This window comes from Plecotus auritus (assembly GCF_963455305.1).
Source record: "Plecotus auritus genome assembly, chromosome: 8".
Lineage (NCBI taxonomy): Eukaryota > Metazoa > Chordata > Mammalia > Chiroptera > Vespertilionidae > Plecotus > Plecotus auritus.
In genome coordinates this window covers 40,851,081-40,872,714 of record NC_137782.1, presented here as the reverse complement: position 1 = coordinate 40,872,714, position 21,634 = coordinate 40,851,081, and the positions used below count along the sequence as shown (strand labels likewise).

The 21,634-nt window shown below is 37.2% G+C and overlaps 1 protein-coding gene across 1 annotated transcript in view; it reads right to left on the bottom strand.

Moving 5' to 3' along the window:
• GREB1L (GREB1 like retinoic acid receptor coactivator) overlaps window positions 1-21,634 on the bottom strand; it is a 130,826-nt gene that overhangs the window by 92,163 nt on the left and 17,029 nt on the right. Inside the window, 3 exon segments of the mRNA XM_080685072.1 lie at window positions 8,144-8,320; window positions 14,718-14,915; window positions 15,120-15,279. Coding sequence (XP_080541198.1) covers window positions 8,144-8,320; window positions 14,718-14,915; window positions 15,120-15,276 — 532 coding nt within the window. The 5' untranslated portion in view covers window positions 15,277-15,279.

Sequence of the window (21,634 nt, the reverse complement as noted above, 5' to 3'; positions counted from 1 at the left end):
ATTATTAAGCGTTTTTGACTCAATAATTTCCTAATTAAAAAAATAATTCAAAGGAAAAACACAGGGACAGTATTTTAGCAGTTATTTCATAACAGTGAAAGAATGAAAATATTTTTTTAAATGTTTAATGCTCTAAAAAGACAATGGTTAAGAAAACAGAATGGATAATAACATGTGATTGACTATATAATTGACATAAAAAATAGGAAAACACTTGGTCCTAGAGATGTCTGTTATTTCTTCCCCACATACTCCCTTTTTAGACAACCTCCTGGTCTGGTTCTCTGCCCTGCCCACTGTGTGGAATTGACTAATTAGACTGTGGGCCAATATCTGACTCAATCTGGGACAGTCAGTACATCTCTCTTGAAATTTTGAAATAATTACAAAGAGTCAGTCAGATAGTCATGGACCCTGGATTTGAGGTTTTGTAAAATTGGAACCCAAGTTGGGACTATGTCAGCTAAGGTATGAGAGAGAACAAACAGGAATGTGAAGAGGAAGCTGGTCTGTAGATAGAAGAGCATGGGCAGTGATGTGTAAACTCAGGGCACTGTCAACTTTCCAGTTTCTTTGAGATCTAGCTGTACTTCCTGGCATGAGTTCCTTGAGATTCCCATTCTCTTTTTACTCAAACTAGCTTATGTTTCTTTTAGATATAACATCCAAACAATTCTCAGTCAGATCAATCAAACAAAATAAAACTTTCAGTGACCTGCTTAGAGCAGGGGACATAGAAAGAAGAAGAAATGGAGAAGGCTCGGAGGATGAGACGCCAAGCTTTGCTTTGTTGGAAATGATTTTTCAGTTCCCCTTAATACAACAGAGGAAAAGGTGGACAGGAAGAGAGTGACTACCTCTGGTTGTGACTGATGAGGACATAACACATGTACTATCATATAGTGAACAAGGACAAAAATATAAATAAGAAAGGGCATTCCAAATTTCATAAATACAACATCTCTACATGCAAATAAGTAATTGGAAATAAATTCACTGATAAAGTGATATATTTTTTTAAAGCCCCGCAAACAATCTACTACATAATTAACAAATATAGATAAGGAGAGAAGAGAAAGGCCATGAGGATTAAAGACAGACTATCTTAAAAAAAAATATATATATATATATATATATATATACATACACACATATATATTATATATATAATATATTATTTATATATATATATATAAATAAAATAGATTTCAGAGAGGAAGGGAGAGGGGGAGAGAGAGATAGTAGAAACATCAATAATGAAAGAGAATCATTGATCAGCTATCTCCTGCATACCCCACACCGAGGATTGAGCCCGCAACCTGGGTGTGTGCCCTGACCGGGAATCAAACCTTGACCTCCTGGTTCATCGGTCTATGCTCAGCCATTAGGGAGAGGCTGAGATGCAAAACAGATTGGCCCCACTACATGTGTGTGGTGGTTGAAAATCTGGAGGGATATTTCAACTGCAGAGTTTCCCCTCTGAAGAGCAAGGGGTCTAAGTTCCATGCCTAGCTCGCCAGCCTGAAACACTAGTGTGGAAAGAAGAGCCCACATAACATCTGACTGTGAAAATCAGTGGAGATTTTGTCTGTCCAGCGAGACGGAAGGCTGCTGGAAACCCAGGTGTCCCCCAAAGAGCCTGTATACAAACTCTTGTTCACAGGCACTTACCCTGGGTTCTAGCAGAGGGACAGTGGCTGAGGGGGAAGGGCTCTAGAAACAGATAGGGAGAAACTGAGGTGTGTGGCTTCAGGGTGAGGGCTAGAAAGATGGCTGCCTTTGTTCCTATGGTGGGCCCTCCTAATGCATGGCCAAATCTGAATCTGCATTAGGCTGGTGAACTCCACTACTCCACCCTGATAGTTGCTAAGATGCACCCCACCCAACTCACATACTGCCAGAGGCTCCTACAGTAGCAGCCAGCCTAGACTTGTGTTGCAGTCTTTCCTTAAAACACTCAAGGACCTCCAGTCAAACCAGGGGAGAAACTGAGTTGTGTGGCATCAGGGTGAAGGCTAATGGAATGAGCACTATCTTTCCTATGTTGAGCCTTCCCCCTACACAGCCAAATCTGAATCTGCATTATCCTGGTGAACTTGACCAGCTCTACCCTGACGACTCTCTGAGACCCCACCCCATCACAAAGATCCACAGCCCCAGGCAGATGGCAGATGGCAGATGGCCTTGGTATGCCCGGTGGGACTACATCAAACAAAAAAGTTTTTGCACAGCAAAGAAAATCATCAACAAAATAAAAAGAACGTGATGAATGGGAGAGTGTATTCGCCAATGATACATCTGATAAGGAGTCAATATCCAAAATTTATAAAGAACTCATATAACTCAACACCCAAATAACAAATAATCCCATTAAAAAATGGACTGAGGACCTGACTAGAACTTCTCCAAAGAAAGCATACAGATGGCCAATAGACATATGAAAAGATGCTCAACATCAATAATTATCCGAGAAATGCAAATTAAAACCACAATGGGGTATCACCTCACACCTGTCAGGAAAGCTATCATCAATGAATCAACAAACAAAGGGAACACTGCAAATTTGTGCAGCCATTATGGAAAACTGTATGGAGGATCCTTAAAAAGTTAAAAATGGAACTTTTGTAACTAGAGAAAGAACCGGGAAAGCTCAGAGTAAGGAAATAATAAAGATCAGAGCATAAATAAATGACAAAACCTAAAAACAAAAACAAAAAACAATTCCAAATGAAACCAAGAGCTGGTTCTTTGAAAACATAAAACAAGATTGATGAAACTTGCCCTAGCTGGTTGACTCAGTTGATAGAACGTGGGCCTGCAGACTGAAGGGTCCCAGGTTCAATTCCAGTCAAGGGCACATGCCCAGGTTGCAGGCTTGGTCCCCAGTGTGGGGCGTGCAGGAGGCAGCCGATCAATGGTTCGCTCTCATCATTGATGTTTCTATCTCTCACTCCCTCTCCCTTCCTCTCTAAAATCAATAAAAAAAAAAGGGTTAAAAAAGATTGATGAAACTTTAACCAGACTTACCAAGAAACAGAGAGAGAGAACCCAAATAAATAAAATCAGAAATGAAAGAGGAGAGTAACAACTGACATCACAGAAATATGAAGGATTGGAAGAAAATAGTATGGCCCTAGCCAGTTTTGCTCAGTGGTTAGAGCATCAGCCTGTGAAGAGTCCCGGGTTTGATTCCAGTCAAGGGCACACGCCCAGGTTGTGGGCTCAACCTCTGAACCGCATCCAGCATGGCCAGTGGTGAACCTGAGGAGGGGCGGTGAAGGATTAAAAAAAACAGACAAGAGAATACAGTTGGGGCCAGGTGGGACACTGTTCTCGGATGGAGAGACAGTGCCACAGCCTGCAAGCTGAGTCTTTATTCTATAGTCAGATCCCACGAGGCAAAGCAAGGGCATGGTCAAGATGTTTACAATGTTCTGGAGAGTTTTGAATCTACTTGATTACATGCACCTGAGAACTCTATCAAGCTTTGTTTTGGCAGCACTTGCTGCACCTCCCACAGCCCACATCACTCAGCCACCTGGGACCACAGGTTCGGACCATAAGGTCAAGCTTACAACCATAGCCTTTGGCTATAATTGTGCTGGGAGGGCTTTGCCCTTCAAGCTGGGACCTGCACGTGGCTTTGCCACGAGAGGACAATGCCCTCTCATTGGTTGAAAGCAGACGCTGTAGCCACTCTCCACAGACCCCCAGTAGGGGGCATGCAGGAGGCAGCGGATCTATGATTCTCTCTCATCATTGATGTTTCTATCTCTCTCCCTCTCTGAATTCAATAAAAGAAGAAAGAAAGAAAGAAAGAAAGAAAGAAAGAAAGAAAGAAAGAAAGAAAGAAAGAAAGAAAGAAAGAGAGAGAGAGAGAGAAAGAAAGAAAGAAAGGAAGGAAGAAAGAAAGGGAGAAAGAAAGGGAGAAAGAAAGGGAGAAAGAAAGAAATAATATAGTATGAATAACTATATGCCAATAAATAGGACAACCTGGATGAAATAGACAAATTCCTAGAATCTTCTAGGAATCTTCTAAAACTCAATCAGGAAGAATCACAAAACCTAAGTAGACCAATAATAACTAATGAAATTGAAGCAGTAATAAAAACAAAACAAAACTCACAGCAAACAAAAGTCCTGGACCGGATGGCTTCACAGGAAAATTTTACCAAACATTCAAAGAAGAACTAAAACCTATCCTCCTCAAACTATTCCAAAATATTCAAAAGGAGGGAATACTCTCAAGCTCATTTTACAAAGCCAAACTTATCCTAATTCCAAAACTAGACAAAGACACTACAAAGAAAGGAAATTATAGGCCAATATCCCTGATGCTGAAATTCTCAAGAAAATATTAACTAATCAAATCCAGCAATACATTAAACAGATTACATACCATGATTAAGTGGAATTTATTCCAGGGATGCAAGGCTGGTACAATATTTGCAAATCAATAAATGTGATACATCACATAAACAAAATGAAAGATAAAAACCACATGATCATATCAATTGATGCAGAAAAAATCATTCGATAAAATCCAACACTAATTTATGATAAAAACTCTCACCAAAGTGGGATAAAGGGACCATATCTCAACATAATAAAAGCCATATGTGAAAACCTACAGCCAACATCATACTTAATGGACAAAAACTAAAAGTGTCTCCCTTAAGATCAGGAATAAGAGAGGGATGTCTGCTTTCACCACTCTTATTCAACATAGTACTGGAAGTTCTATGACAGTGATCAGAAAAGAAGAAATAAGAGGGATCCAAATTGGGAAGGAGGAAGTAAAACTGTCATTATTCATAGATCACATAATATTACATATAAAAAACCCTAAAGATTACACCCTAAAACTACTAGATCTAATAAATGAATTTGGGAAAGTAGCAGGATATAAACTCAATATCCAGAAACCTATACACCAATAATGAACTTTCAGAAAGAGAAACTAAGAAAGCAATCCCATTTAATACTGCAATAACAACAAAAAAAGGTACCAAGGAATAAATTTAACCAAGGAGGTAAAAGATCTGTACTCGAAAACCTATAAGACATTAAAGAAAGAAATTGAAGAAGACACAAATAAGTGGAAGCAAATACCATGTTCATAGACTGGAAGAATTAATATCATTATAATACCCATACTAAAGCAATCTATAGATTCAGTACAATCCCTATTAAAATATTAATGGCATATTTCACAGATCTAGAAAAAGTATTTAAAAAATTTATATGGAACCAAAAAAGACCCAAATAGCCTCAGCAATCTTGAGATAGTAGAACACAGTTGGATACCAGATATCAAACTATACTACAAGGCCACTGTAATCAAAATAGCCTGGTACTGGCAAAGAATAGGCATATAGATCAATGAAACAGAACAGAGATCCCAGAAATCAATCCACGCCTCTATGGTCAATTAATATTTGACAAAGGAGGCAAGAGTATACAATGAAGTAAATATAGTCTCTTCAATAAATGGTGCTGGGAAAATTGGACAGGTACATGCAAAAAATGAAACTAGACCACCAACTTACACCAGACACAAAATAAACTCAAAATGTTTAAATGAATTAGATGTAAGTCATGAAACCATAAAAACCCTAGAAGAAGATATAGGCAGTAAAATCTCAAAAATCTCAGACATCTCTCATAGCAGTATTTTTGCTGATGTATCACCTAGGCAAGGGAAACGAAGGAAAAAATAAACAAATGGAACCACATCAAACTAAAAAGCTTCTGCACAACAAAAGAAACCATCATGAAAGTGAAAAGGGAATTCACTGTATGGGAGAACATATTCGCCAATGATACATCTGATAAGGGTTTAATTTCCAAAACATATGAAGAACATATACAACGCAACACCAGGAAGACAAACAATCCAATTAAAAAATGAACTAAGGACCTTTCAAAGAGGACATACAGATAGCCAATAGACATAAAAAAAATGCTCAACATCACTAATCATCAAAGCGATGCTAATTAAAACTACAATGACATATCACCTCACATCTGCCAGAATGGCTACCATCAGTAAATCAACAAACAAGTGCTGGAGAAGATGTACAGAAAAAGGAAGCCTAGTGCACTGTTGGTAGGAATGTATACTGGTGTGCAGCCACTGTGGAAAACAGTATAGAGTTTCCTCAAAAAATTAAAAATAAAACTGCCTTTTGACCCAGTAGTCCCACTTCTGGGAATATATTCTAAGAATATATATCAGAAAAAAACATATGCACCCCTGTGTTCATAGCAGAGCTATTTACAATAGACAAAATCTGGAAATAGCCCAAGTACTCATCGATAGATGAGTGGATAAAAAAGCTGTGGTACATTTACACAATGGAATACTATGTGGCTATAAAAAGGGACTCTTAGGTTTTGCGACAGCATGCATGGACCTGGAGATTATAATGCTAAGCGAAATAAGCCAGTCAGAGAAAGACAAATACCATATGATCTCACTTACATGTGGAATCTAATGAACAAAATAGAACCAGAGTCATGGATACATGGTACAGTCTGACAAATTAATGAAGGGAGGTGGGTGGGGCAGACAGGATGAAAGGTGAAGAAAATAGTCAAAGAACATATATACATAGCCCATGAACACAGACAAAAATGTGGTTAGGGCCAGAGGGAGAAAAGGGCAGGGTCTAGGTGTAAGGAGCAAAAGGGGAATGGGGAACATCTGTAATAACGTAAACAATCAAAGTAAAAAAATAACAAAAAATAAACTACACAATAAAATGGCATTTCCGTATGACCCAGCAATTCCACTTCTGAGTAAATATCTGAAGAAATCCAAAACACTAATTTAAAAAGATATGTGCACTTCTATGTTTACTGCAGCATTATTTACAATAGCCAAGATATGGAAGCAACCCAAGCACTCATCAACAGATTGGATAAAAAAGATGTGGGTATATATATCCAATGGAGTATCACTTGGCCATAAAAAAGACTGAAATCTTACCGTTTGTGACAGCATGGATGGACCTAGAGGGTATTGTGCTAAGTGAAACAAGTCAGACAGAGAAAGACAAATACCATATGATTTTACTTATATGTGGAATCTAAAGAACAAAGTAAACAAATAAAACAGAAACAGACTGATAAATACAGAGAACAAACTAAGGGTTTGCCAGATTGGGGTGGGAGCGGGGCAGAGGGGTGGTTGTTGTAGGGCTGAGTAAAAAAGGTGAAGGGATTAAGAAGTACAATTTGGTAGTTACTAAATAGTCGCATGGATGTAAAGCACAACATATCAGAAAGCAAAACAATTCTGAGATAAAGGTATGCATTATTTTATATATATACTAGAGGCCCGGTGCACAAAATTCATACAATTGTGGGGTCCCTCAGCCCGGCCTGTGCCCTCTCACAGTCCAGGACCCCTCAGGGGATGTCTGCTGGTCCCTCAGCCCGGCCTGTGCCCTCTCAAGTCCGGGACCCCTTGCTCCTTACCACCCTCCTGCAGCGGAGGTGGGAGAGGCTCTTGCCACCGCCACTGTGCTTGCCAGCTGTGAGCCCAGCTTCTGGCTCCTGTGTTGGGTGTCTGCCCCCTGGTGGTCAGTGTCCATCATAGCGACCAATAGTTCCACCGGTCATTCCACCATTTGGTTGATTTGCATATTAGGGTTTTATTATATAGGATATATTTTTTCCTAGTTATGTTGGATGAACTAATGCTAAACATAAAATGAGAATCACATCAACCAAGGGTAGTTATAAATAATGGGTGGTATGGAAAAACTACAAGTAAGTTACAAAGTAGATAATCCACAGCTGAATAATTGGGAGGACCTGACATCAGGTGTTTTGAGAATGAATAAAAAATAAAAAATAAAAACTTTTAAGAAGTTAGTAGGAAAAATGTTTCATACTTGCACTAAACTATATAGGGTGGGGTAAAAGTAAGTTTACATTTGCTCAGATGGAAAATAATATAATAAGTAATAATACAAGAATAAACTGTGTTTTGCATACTCACAACTATAAACCTACTTTTGCCAAACTCCATATTCCTCAACTAATTCTGCAATTTTAAAAAATTCAGTGATAATTTAAAATAAACTTGTATTTTAACTCCATCTTGGAAGGAATTTTATAGGCGTGAAATACTCACCTAAAAGTGCATTTTTCCCATGATCATCCGGTAGAAATCGTTTGTCTACAGCACACACTAGGATGTGTTCAGGAAGATTGGGAGACTTTGCCCCCACCAGAAGGAATCCTGCTGGGATGTCGATTTGTTCCATACACAGAGATACCAAACGCAAATCCTTTCCCGCTTGACAAAAACCTAAAAACCAGAAAAAAGACAGAGAAATGTTTAGGGAGGTTAAAATGATTTGTAACCCATTTGGAGGGTAAAGTTTACCTGTGGGAATCACTATTAAGACATAATTTAAAGTCTGTGTACTCCAATGAGAAGACAAATCTATTATATGTGCCCCTCTCAATAGAGATGAAAAGACACTAGGAGATATTCTGACTGGTGCAGCCAACATTGACAACTTTCATATTTTTTTTCCCTAAGTAAGGATATGATAAAGATACAGCAAACTTTGAAAAAAACATATGTATTTTTTATATGCACATAATATAATATTTTAACTTTCAATGCAAATTCACTTTTTCAAAGGAACAATCAAAGAACAGAGATGCTCTCCATTTCACATAGAGGAGACTGAAGCTCCGAGTTTGGGGACTCATAAACGAATTGGCCAGGACTAGAACTCAGAACTGTTAGGTTATTTTCACTAGTTATGACATGAAATGACAAAATATGACAAGATAACATATTATAGTAATTCATTAGTTCATAATTTATTAAAAATCATTTGCAACTGATGTTGTACTAGGCCTGGGGATATAGATATCTTCCTCTAAGAACTCATTATAGCCCTAGCCGGTTTGGCTCAGAGGATAAAGCGCCGGCCTGCAGACTGAAGGGTCCCGGGTTCGATTCCAGTCAAGGGCACATATCTCAGTTGCAGGCTCCTCCCCAGCCCGGGGCCCTAGTTAGGGTACGCAGAGGCAACCAACTGATGTGTTTACCTCACATCAATATTTCTGACTTTTCCTCTCTTTTCCACTCTCTCTAAAAATTAATGGAAAAATATCCTCGGGTGAGGATTAAAAAACAAAGAACTCATATTACAGTTAATTGGAAGACTGTATAAGGAACTGACAATCACAAAGCAATATTAAGGAGGACTGCTATTTTCTGCTACAGATCACTGATGTGCAAGTCTTCAGGGAGATGATCCTCCCTGCACTCTAATCATGTGATTCCCCTGAAGAGTTGTGACATTCCAGATTAATCTGGAGCTGGCACCTGACCCAAGCTGGGCCACTGGAACATCCCACGTTTCTAGACATACTTGATCAGTCCCAGGATGGGCACTTGACATACACCAGGCCAATCAAAGCATTTTCCTTAAGAATTCTGAACATGGAACCAGAGAGAGCATGGCTTGGTTAGCTCTGTGCAACTCTGTTCCTTGCCCTGTGAGAGAAGTCTGTCAGCAAAGATAGGAGGGATAGGGTGGGGGTGTGGTGGTGGGGGGATGTTCTGGCAGAGTTTGGATCCCTGAAGCTCAGCTGTATCTGCCTTTCCCATGGTTTGGTCATGACACCTTTTGCTTTGGAATTCTTCCAATAACCTCTTCATTCTACCTAAGCTAGTCTGAGTTGGGTTTCTGTCACCTGCAACCAAATTAGGCTGAATGAAAGTATGATAAGTGCTATTTAAGGGAGCTATAGGAGAGGGAGAATAGATTCTTTTTTTTTTTTTTTTTTTTTTTTTTTTTTTTTTAAATATATTTTATTGATTTTTTATAGAGAGGAAGAGAGAGGGATAGAAAGTTAGAAACATCGATGAGAGAGACATCGATCAGCTGCCTCCTGCACGCCCCCCACTGGGGATGTGCCCGCAACCCAGGTACATGCCCTTGACCGGAATCGAACCCGGGACCCTTCAGTCCGCAGGCCGACGCTCTATCCACTGAGCCAAACCGGTCAGGGCGAGAATGGATTCTTTACACACAAACCTGAGGTGACCTCTATCATCACTGCCCAATATAAAGTGGAGAAGAACCATGCTAAATTCTTCCAGCATCAATTAATATTATGTTAACCAAATGCCAACAAACAATTGGATGCCATCAGTTAGTATATGAGAAATGAAAAGAAAATAACATCCAAATTTTATATGAAGCTGTGGTGCACTATATATGGTCTGGATCATCAAACCACAAAAGCAGACATAATAAAACTGAAAAAAGTCAACAGAAGAAAGACTAAATTGATAAGGACAATGGGGTTCCACTATCTCAAGCTTGTAGATACCCTTTTAAACATTAAAAAAATTCAATTTTAACTTGTTTGGAATTGAGAAAAATAGTATCAAAATGTTTTTGTGTGCCCTAGCTGGTTCGGGTCAGTAGATAGAGCATCGGCCTGCAGACTGAAGGGTGCCAGGTTCAATTCCGGTCAAGGTCACATGCCTGGGTTTCGGGCTTGGTCCCCAGTAGGGGGTGTGCAGGAGGCAGCCAATCAATGATCTCTCTCATCATTGATGTTTCAATCTTTCTCTCCCTCTTCCCTTCCTCTCTGAATCAATAAAGATATATTTTTAAAAGTTTTTGTGAATTCTTTAATAATTTTCAATGAATCTGTTTTTTTATCATTCACAATATCATCTATATTTGTTTGAAAAATAGTCATTTTTATATTCAGTCATATTAGTTATTCAATTTACAAACATTTTTGGAGGCTAAGAATACATAAACCCCTTGAAAAAAAATTCTGCTGCCCCCACTCCCAATAAGGGACAGGACTCACTGTTTATTTTAAACCCTGGAAATTGGAAATTGATAATAATGATGGTGATATTATCATGATATTGATGGCAGCTAAAATTTATGGAGCACTTAACGTAAGTCAGGTATAGTGCTAACCACTATTTAAATTATGTTATTTAATCCTCTCAACAACTGTAGGTAGGTACTACTACCTCCTTTTCATAGATGGAGAAATGGAAGCTCAAAAAGGTTAGGGAACTTGCCCAAGGTTACATATGAGTCCAGTAAAGTTTAGTGATATAAGACATGGGAAGTTTACCATGTGGAAACAGATAAAAAGTGTACTATTTAACTTAGCTAAAGAAAAACTAAGAATAGTTATAATCCAGAGCTAAAACTATGAGGGGTGAACACAGTCTTTTCCACCAAATTCTAAAATACTAAATCTGGAGGGATTTTACAGTCCTAAAAGGAACACTAAATTTTTAATCAAAAGATTTATTAATTTACATGTAGACAATAAACCTAGAAACACATTTCCCCTAAGAAGTATCACCTTTATTATAATTTGCTCCAAAAAGTAATATATTCCCAAATTCACTGATGAGAGGATCACAACTGTCTATTTTTTAAAATTAAATTTTTATTGATTTCAGAGAGGAGGGGACGGGGGAGATAGAAACATCAATGATGAGAGTGAACCATTGATCGGCTGCCTCCTGTACGGCCCACACTGGGGATAGGCCCACACTGGGGATCTAGCCTGCAACCCAGGCATATGCCCTGACTGGGAATTGAACCTTGACCTCCTGGTTCATAGGTTGACGCTTAATTACTGATCCACACCAGCCTGGCACGATTGCCTATTGATGGCCAACAGAATGCTTGGGGAAATGTCTCTGTCACTCAGTAGTAATATAGCCATCTACAGCCTTGATTCACTCTATATTAGGAAGAGTGGACTAGATAGAACCATAAGCCTGTACTAATTTGTACCAATCTGCAGATTATTACAAGCCTTTTTAGACCATCAGAGCTATACGGAACCTCAAGAGTATCAGTTAAAACATTCTCCAACAAATGATTATCAAACCCTCAGGTATTCAAATATCTGGTGTAACAGGTGGTTCTATTTTCCCACTGTTAGAGATGTATTAGATTATTAACCTAATAAAGATCAATATTAAAGTTCAATTAAAATCTCAAACAAAATGAAAGAAACCTTACTACTCCCTGTAGGATAATTTTGAATCATCTCTGAACTAATCCCGAAAGAAAGATCTAATGTTTCTTTTAGAGGCTCCTGGAGAAAGCATAGGCAAGAAAGATAAGCTATCATTGAGGTGGGCATACAAATTACAATTTATTTGACAAATGTGCCTCTAAATAGTTTCATTTTCTGAGAATAAAAGTAAAATATTGTCTAAAACCAAGACTCTTGCAGCAAATTAATTTAAAAAAATAGTAGAGGGCTCCTCTTTATAAACCTCATCTGCACTTCCTTAAGAAAATAGCCAAGGTTTTCACTTCACAGAACCCAATTTGCATTCTCCAATTATCTCCAATTTGAAGGTTACAGAGTAATCTAAATGGGGGGAGGGAAAAGTTTACTGAAACAGCTGTAAATACAAACTAAAGTAATCAAGGCAGTATTTGGAGGCCTAAAATTTGGTTGCTCTTCACCCTTTTAGACACTCAACTGCCTCCCAGCAGGGTAGGAAACTACTCTATTCCAATAATTTACATAAGAAATTAGCAACCAAAATTTACATCTGAATGGTAACCCCCCAGAAGCCCATCAGGTGTGAAGTATCTGCTTATCTAAATTGCCTCTAAAAATAGCTTCAGCTTCCTTTAAGCCTTAGGTAAATACAGGATTTCCCATGACAGGAAGGTGGTCCACTGAAGCAAGTCCAGCATTACATTGCCCTATTTTACTGACATTTTTATAAGGAACATTTCAGGGTTCTGAGTGAGAAGACTCTTAGAACTACCTTAGAATGAGTCAAATTGAAAGAGCCATGGATGAACTATAAATTATCAAATTATAAACGATGCCTTTTGTGTTTAATGACCACGTCACCCTCAGGTGAATTAAATGGGGAAAACAAATAATGGACGTTAATTAATTATAAGAAACCAAAGTAGCTGATGGAATCTAAGTGTAGCTAGTATTTTGGGGTTGTCTTAGAATATGAATCTTGTGCTTAGATGAAATAGTTCTTTTTTGTTAGAAAAAAACGTGTCTCTAAGATAACTATCCTCTTTAAAATAACTATTCTCTTTAAAAATAACTATTACTCTTCCCTTATGCTTCACAGAATCACTTGCTATCTGCTAAATCATTGAGTTTATATCTTGGTGAGTCATAAACAGCTTTCCATACCTGTTTATATCTAATATCAATGGAGCCAGATACCTCAAAGGCAGTCTAAAAACACACCTAGGGCACAGGAAAAAAAGGGGAACCCTTCCCCCATTTTTGGTATAAAATTTGATATTTCACAATGATCCCCTAAAGCTTTTACTCTGGTTCTATTTAATTCTTAGATAGAACAAGGTTCTTGATGTTAATCCAACAATATTTTAAGCACTATTTTCACCTCTAGCTATTACTTGATAAATATGAGTTGACTCATCAATTAAATAAAAGGCATGAAAATGGCTATAAAACAGGTAAGTGGAAACCAAATGCCAGTCCCCTCCCACACCTCTACAGGTTTAAAGGCCTGTAATACATCAATGAGTAAATCGATATGTATGATAATATATTCAGTCTCAGCAAAAGAATCATGTGGAAGCCAATACATAAGGAAAGATGTGCCAGAAGCAGGCCCAACTCCAAGAGCAGTAGTATTTATTTGCTAGAGACCACCTGTGGTGAAGCAGGCTAGATAAGCTACAAGGAAGATTATTCAGGTTTCCAAATCCCCTAGGTAGTTTATCAGATAAGAGGGAAGGATGGAGGGAGGGGGAAGAAAGGGAGCGGGAGAGGAAGAGATAGAGAGAGAGAGAAATCAAGGAGAAAATAAAACTTCCAAACAGTGCAGACTCATTCATCTGGCATGGCATATTTGAATCTAGTTTATACAAATTATTTGTACTTCAAGCTTTATAGAGGGACTGTCCTCAAATTTTACCCCCTCCTTCTCTTCTCCTCCCTTCCACCCCTAAGATTTTCACGATTTAGAATTACCCCTGGTCCAAATCAGTATGGATATAAAAGTTATATTTTGGCTAATATGTATAAAGTAGAACCCACATACTAATTAGGGTAGGAAGATCAGAAAACAGCATTGTATATCACAAAATGGAGAAAATAGGGTATAGATTAAATTGTGACATCACCAAAACCATGAAGTCCTGAAAATGTTTTATATTAGGACTAGGATTTTCTTTTTTAGAGTGTGGTAGAAGAGGTGGTTGACAAAATACATTTTTCTCTTCTATAGATAACAATATACTGGATGAGTGTTCAAAATAAATGGAAAAGGTAAATATAAATCATCTGATATCTCTGTTATTATTTTGTGGGTAGAAAAGAAAGAACTAGGAAAAGAAAACACTAAAAAACTTCCGAAAGTAGTACCATTCTTGCAGGAAGTACCTGTAGTACTAGAAAAACGTGACCCGAGTCTGCCATTGTCACATACCATCTCAAAAAGTCATCAACTGCTGTGAATCTTAGTCTCTTCATCGATAAGATGGGGTGATAATACTTGCCTTTCTTATAACACCTGCTATGAAGTCATAAGAGATAATGTAAGAGCATAATTATTCTTCATTCCTTTCTGTAATTATTGGTTTCTAGCCTTGAGCACCACATCTAATGATTGAAAACTAGTCAGGCAATATTAGAAGGATTAAAGAAGGAAAAAAACTGAAACCCACCATCTGTAGTGCAAGACCCTTCTGGGGCAGGTTTTTGTGAATAGGGAATTGGTGGGCTACTTGAATCAGACATTTCTTCATCATCTTCATCATCTTCCATTTCATTAACTGTTAGATTGTTAGAAAAATCCAGGCTTCCATTTTGAGTGTAGCGGTGTACCAAGTCTTTATCCAGATCCTCCACTTTGGGTTTTACATCTGGTAAGCAAATAAATCATAGCTAATTAATAAAAAGATGTTGAGTAAAGATAATCAAACAAAAATACATAGTTCTGAAAGATGTCTGAAGACAGGTAGACTAGCATTTTCTAACAATTAACCAGTTTATTTCAGAGGCCCCCAATTTGGAAGGCCCACTTCTTTTAAAAGGAGTCTAGGAATGTATGCGATTGAGAAACTTACCTGCAGGTGAGAATGGATGTTGGTCAGGGTCCAAGTAGAGCTGGGAAAAAATTGGCCGTGGTACCACACTACTACATCTCAGAGAGGCTTCTATGGAATTGTGGAGAGCTTCCTCAAATCGAGCAGATTTCAGTTGCCCAGCATATGAATTCCCCATGGCCTACACCACCATCCAACCACACCCCCCCCCCAAAAAAAAGAGGAAAAAAGGAGAAAATTTATATAGTTAGAGGACCATATGTTGGCAGAGTACACATATAGCTGATATAAACTATATTCATATATCTTACCATATGAACTATATGAACTATACATATATTTCTTGTTACGGCAATTTGTTTAAAGTATATATTATCAGGTCACATTGCCTTTTGTTTTTACAGTCCAAACACATTTCAAAAGCCACTTTAAAGGATCTTGTATCGAGAATCAAGCAGTAATAATGCCTTACGTCAAGTTCTCCAACCAGTAAATCAAGATTGACCTGTCAATTGTGAAGCCCAACCTGGTGACAACTAGGCCACACCTCCACCTTAAAACTGGTGGGCTACCATAACCCTACACCAACTCTATCAATGGTTCAGAGTAAATCTCTATTTCTTTCTCTGCTAAGATCTTACTACCCTAGGGGGAAAGATTTTTCAATGAAGGAAAAAAATGAAAGCTTTAGGATGATATATTCAATGGACAAATTTCTGAAAGATTTGAGCCTTTTAAACTCAGAGGTCTCATTTATGCATTACCAGCATTTATTTGAAAAACATTGTTGTGTCTTTTGCTCCATCTGAATCACAATCTTATTTGAGACTCTTCAGGAGTTGATAGTAAGAAGTTCTGAAGTAATGGGTCTTTAATTCTCATCACTAATACTTGTATAGAATTTGCTAGTTATGAAATTTTCCATGTATATAAATAATAATTACAATTTTTCGTGTATGATTGGTTACAATTCTCAAAGTAAGGTCTAAGGTTCTGAGACCCTTTTTGAGGTTCATGAGGTCAAAACTCTTTTCAAACTATTACTTAGATATTACTTTCCTTTTTCACTCTCATTCTCTTGTATGTGTAAATTTTTGGAGGCTGTATGATGTGTGACATTGCAACAGATTAAATGCAGATAGACTACTCTTCTCATTAACTTTTAAAAAAAGAAATAGTTATTTTTCATAAAATTTATTATTTATGTTGATACATACTGGGTTACTATTTTTTAATTAAAAATATTTTATAATTTCTTAGTTTTAATTTCTAATAAATATAATCTACATAAATAAAACTCAATTTTTTAGAGTATAAAAAGGTTCTGAGATGAAAAGTTTGAGAACTATTGGGCTAGGCAGTATACTAAGTACTTTATAAAGATTATTTAATTTTCAGTGTTCTGAAGTATGTATGACCTCTTCCCACTTCATAGATTAAAAAACTGAAGCTTGGAGAAGCCAAGTGACTTGCCCACTATCACCCAACTGGTAAGGGTGATATCTAGTCATGTGATGACAAATCCTGCACTCGTAGAGTACTACATAGGCTCAACTTGGGTAAATCCTCATTTCAAGAAAGGCAATTTTGCGAATATCTTAGTCCTACTTTTCCCAACAAAGTGAGAGAGATATATATATTAAATTTTATCTGGAATTCCAACTCTGATTGACTCCCTAGAGGAAGTCCCTGGAGGACTGGTTGAGAAGGAAAGTGAGTATGCATCTGGGCTCAGCAGGAGAGAAAGCCAAGATCCAGTGGTGAGGACTCATAAGACATACATAATCCCTCAAGAGCATCAGCAATACTCAGATAAAGACAAAGAGAAGTAACCATGAAGAGACTTGGTAGAGTGAAAGACACTGACCAACTTTATTCCAAATGAAAGCATAACTGGGCTTTGTTAAAAATGGTAATGATAATGTGAAGAATTATAGAACTGACCCTAGACTTCTTTAGTGCTTAGTATGAAGTTCTGATCCTTCTCATTGACAATTCAATGCTATCGTTGAACATGTAGTTGTTTTTGTTTTTGCTGTTCTTTATTTTATTATTTTTTATTCAATTTGTTGAGGTAACATTAATAAAATTATATAGGTTTCAGGTGTACAATTCTATAACATGTCAGTTGTATACTATACTGCATGTTTATCACCTCAAGCCAAGCCTCCTTCCATCACCATTTATCCCCCTATACTTGACTCTTCTCTACCCTCCCCCACCCCCGTTTCCCTCTGGCCATACTGTTGTCTGTGTATATGAGTTTTGTTTTTGGTTTTTTCTTAATCCCTTCACCTTTTTCACCCAGTTCCACAAACCCCCTCACCTTTGGAAGCTGTCAGTCTGTTCTCTATGAGTATGTTTCTATTTTGCTTGTTCGTTTATCTTGTAGTTTTGAAAAATAGACTTCTTATTTAAAAAGATGGTAAGAACAAGTGAATTTGCAAAGTGAATATCCCCTCCACCCCTTTCTGGTTCTTCAGGATTCCAGGGAAAATAAAATTCATTCCAGTGCTTGGAATGAGAACCTCTCATTAAGAGTTGGAATTTCTACTACAGAGCCTTCTAGCATAATATTCCAAACTATTTCCCCCAGTTATGTACTGACTCAACTGTACTCTCTCAACAAGTTTCTCTTTTGACCAAATACAAATATTTTCAAGGTACTGCACTTGGGCTATTAGTAAAGGTTAACTTTTAATAACAACTATCTGGAGGAGATAAACAATATTTTTCAAAGAGTACTGTTGAAAGGATCATTATAGTTAGTGATAAGAAAGAATAAGAAAAACACTAATTAAAAAATTCATGGTCCCTGGCCCGGTAGCTCAGTTTGTTAGAGCATTGTCCTGATATGCCAAGATTGTAGGTTCGATCTGAGGTCAGAGCACATACAAGAATCAACCAACGTAGCCCTGACTGGTTTGGCTCAGTGGATAGAACGTCGGCCTGTGGACTGAAAGGTCCCAGGTCCGATTCTAGTCAAGGGCATGTACCTTGGTTGCGGACACATACCCAGTAGGGAGTGCGCAGGAGGCAGCTGATCGGTGTTTGTCTCTCATCGATGTTTCTGACTCTCTATCCCTCTCCCTTCCTCTCTGTATAAAATCAATAAAATATATTTAAAAAAAAAAGAATCAACCAATGTATGTGTAAATAAGTGGACAACAAATCCATGTTCCTTTCTCTCTCCTTCCCTCTCTCTTAACCCATCAATAAAAACATCATGCACATGCTAAAAGAAAAAGAACTGCATCGAGGATACTGCTTTAGGTTGCCTGGTTTAACAGCTGGTTAGGCTGTGGAGCAGGTAGATGGGGATAGATATATTAAGTAATAATTTACTTTTTAAAAGGTTTCAAATTTTTATTCCCAAGCATTGTCTACTGAAAAGTCCAAGAAACAATGGCAATTCAATAACAATAAGCACTTCCTAATATCATTCACACTGAAAAGAATCAAAGTTCCTGGAAGATATGGCCAATTCCAGATTTGGGACAGAAAAGACAAAAGATGAACCTTGAACATCTTGTTCCTGAAAGCAAAGAAGCTGTCAAGGAATAATGGGTCATGTCAGAAGACACAGGTGTCAACATGAAGTGTTCCCATGAGCCCAACATTAGAGAAACTCAACATAAAAGAAAATAAATGCAATGGACTGAGCATATTTAAAAAGTAAAAACTCACAAATTAATTTTAATATTCAAGGAGAAAAGGAGAGTTCTCCTTTTGGAAAACAAAACAAACAAAAACAAAGCACCTATTTGAAACCTACTACAAGACAAAGGAAAGAGTGAAGCATTCATCCTGCTCTTCCTGTACTTAAAGAAACCAAATAATCCTGATTATTGAGAAAGAGGGTTTTTTTTTTAATGAAGAGTTCTTACTATAATAAACATGGAAAGAATGACAGAATTATAAAATTACCAATTTGCAACCCTTAATGCAAAATTCATTTTGACAATGATATCAAGTGATACCATTAGATTAGCTGATGGAGAACTTTATAATGGAGGGATCAGGCTGACACCTCCTGAATCCACTGATCAAGCTTAGCACCACTCAAAGTGAGGCAATGAGAGGCTGTATGCCTCTCCAAGGGAGATAATATGAAACACACACACCACCTTGGAAGTATTCTTGCCGATGGGTGTAATGATTATAGTCCAACCTCTAGAGCTAACTTTCATTTATAGGACCAAGGAACAAGTAAATGGAAACACAGGGAAACAAGCAGATTCAGAATGAGGGACAGGCAGACAGAGCAAATCACCTAGTTTCTGCAACAAGCCAAAGTTATCTAGTTTGTAAACGATGAGACTAGGGTTCAAATTTAGACTAAAATGCCCATGTCTTCCCTCCCTCCCCACTAAAACATTATTTGGAAGTGAAGATGGTAAAGTCTAAGTGTGCTGCGTGTGTGTAGTTTTGGTTTGAAGTGTTGTTGTTTTTTAAGGCACAATTGATTGCCTATGTGCCACGCATAGTACTAAAAAGATAACTTTGTATAAGTTGTCAGTTTTCTTTTTCTCTACAGATATTGTCACCCACTTTCCAAACTTTAACAATCGTCCACCAAGCCATACAGCATTTATATAAATTCTACTATTGAAGTGGTTAAGCACATAGACTCTGGAGTCAGATGACCTTAATTCAAATTCTGTACCCACCAGCCTGTACCATATTGGGCAATTTGTTTAGTCTCTCATCTGTAAAATGGAGTAATACAACCAATGTCATTGGTTTTTGTGATTACATGAGATTTTATACACATAGAAAGTTTTGTGAATGATGCCTTGCACAAAATAAATGTGCAGAAAATGTTAGAAGAGTAAGTTGTTTTTTTAAGCATTGTGCTACATTGAGCAGAATAAGAAAAGTCAGATACATTCCTTCTCTTGCATGTGTTGGACACTACAGTAGATTCTGGGGCATTGTTCTAGAAACAAATGAGCATCAAAAGTTCCAAAAGCTGCTATTTGGTATTATTATTTGGATTATTTGAATTACATAATTTATTAGAAAATTTTACAATCATATATACAAAACATTACTGTCCTCTATAGCCAGCAGATTCTTAAGACTCTGTGTAAGAAAATTATGTGCTATAGGCATCACTGCTTACACGCCCTTTCTATTAAAATATTCACTGATGATGCCCTGGCTGGTATACTCAATGGTTTGAGCATGGTCTGTGCACTAAAGGGTCGTGGGTTCGATCCCTGGTCAAGGCGAGTGTGTGAGACAACCAACTGATATTTCTCTTCCACATTGGTATTTGTCTTTCTCCCTCTTCCTTCATCTCTACAATCAATGAAAAATATATCCTTGGGTGAGGATTAAAAAAATATATATATACATATATATATTCACTAATGAGAATGAGAATGTGTGACTACTAGACAAAGACATCAAACATGGTCCTTGGGAGTTCTTGTAGAATCCATAATCCAAAATTAAAACAAGCATATATTCACAGTTCTCTTTTGTACTCTTTTCTCATTTCATTTATTCTTTAAATTGATATTTGTCACTCTTAATAGTTGGATCTAGTTTTTGTCTAACTCCCCTACTGGACTATGAGTTCTTGAGGGAAAATATTTTGTTAAAAATGGGAACCAAATTTTAAAAAATAAAAATATTGAGCCTTTTTGTGTTTTATCCAGTTATACATTAAGTGGACTTGAAGAGATATTATCTCTTCCTAAGCATATTCCAAAAATCACAAAGCTAACAAAGCATTCAAAACAGAAGAGTTTTATTTTATTTTTATTCCTCCTCCTTGCTAAAAATCTTTAGAAAATGCAAACAGATTAAAATATAAAATTTCCAGTCTCTTTTAATGGTTCTGTGTATTTAAATGTGGATGGATCTCTTGATAATTTCTGGAGGCCAAAGTATTTTTGGTATTGAAATAAAAACCCAGACCTAATAACTTAATTATATAATTAACCATTTTTACCAATAATAATTTATAGATATGCAATGTATCTTAAACTGTTATAGAACTAATTATTGTAATATTCCAACTCATTTAATAATAATTATTAAAAACTGTCATAATTAAAAGATAAAGTACAATGCTTTGTTTCCTTTGTAACAAAGAGTTACATGTTACTATTGGAAATCTTTACTTTCTTCCTCCTTGAAATACCAGAAATTCTTCTGTAAAATAAACACATCTCGTCAAGACTCTCTGGAACTAGTATAATTACCAGAGGCAATCCCTGTGTAAGATCAAAGAAGCAAAACAATAATAGGCAACGTGTGACCTCTACCATGTCACCAGAGACCAATTTTTCAACAGGGAGAAGAGTCAATAATCCAGAACAGAAAACATTAAATAAGGAGAAATGCTTCCAAAGTGTGGTTTACCACATCCATCAAGGCTGTCACATTCAGAGAGTTCCCAGACTCTATGGTTTCAGACAACAAACTTCTGGGGATTTATCACAACAATCATTAAAATCTGCATAAAACACCAGAGGCAAAAGCCAATTTCCCCAATGAAGAGAAGAATTTCAAAAGATACTATA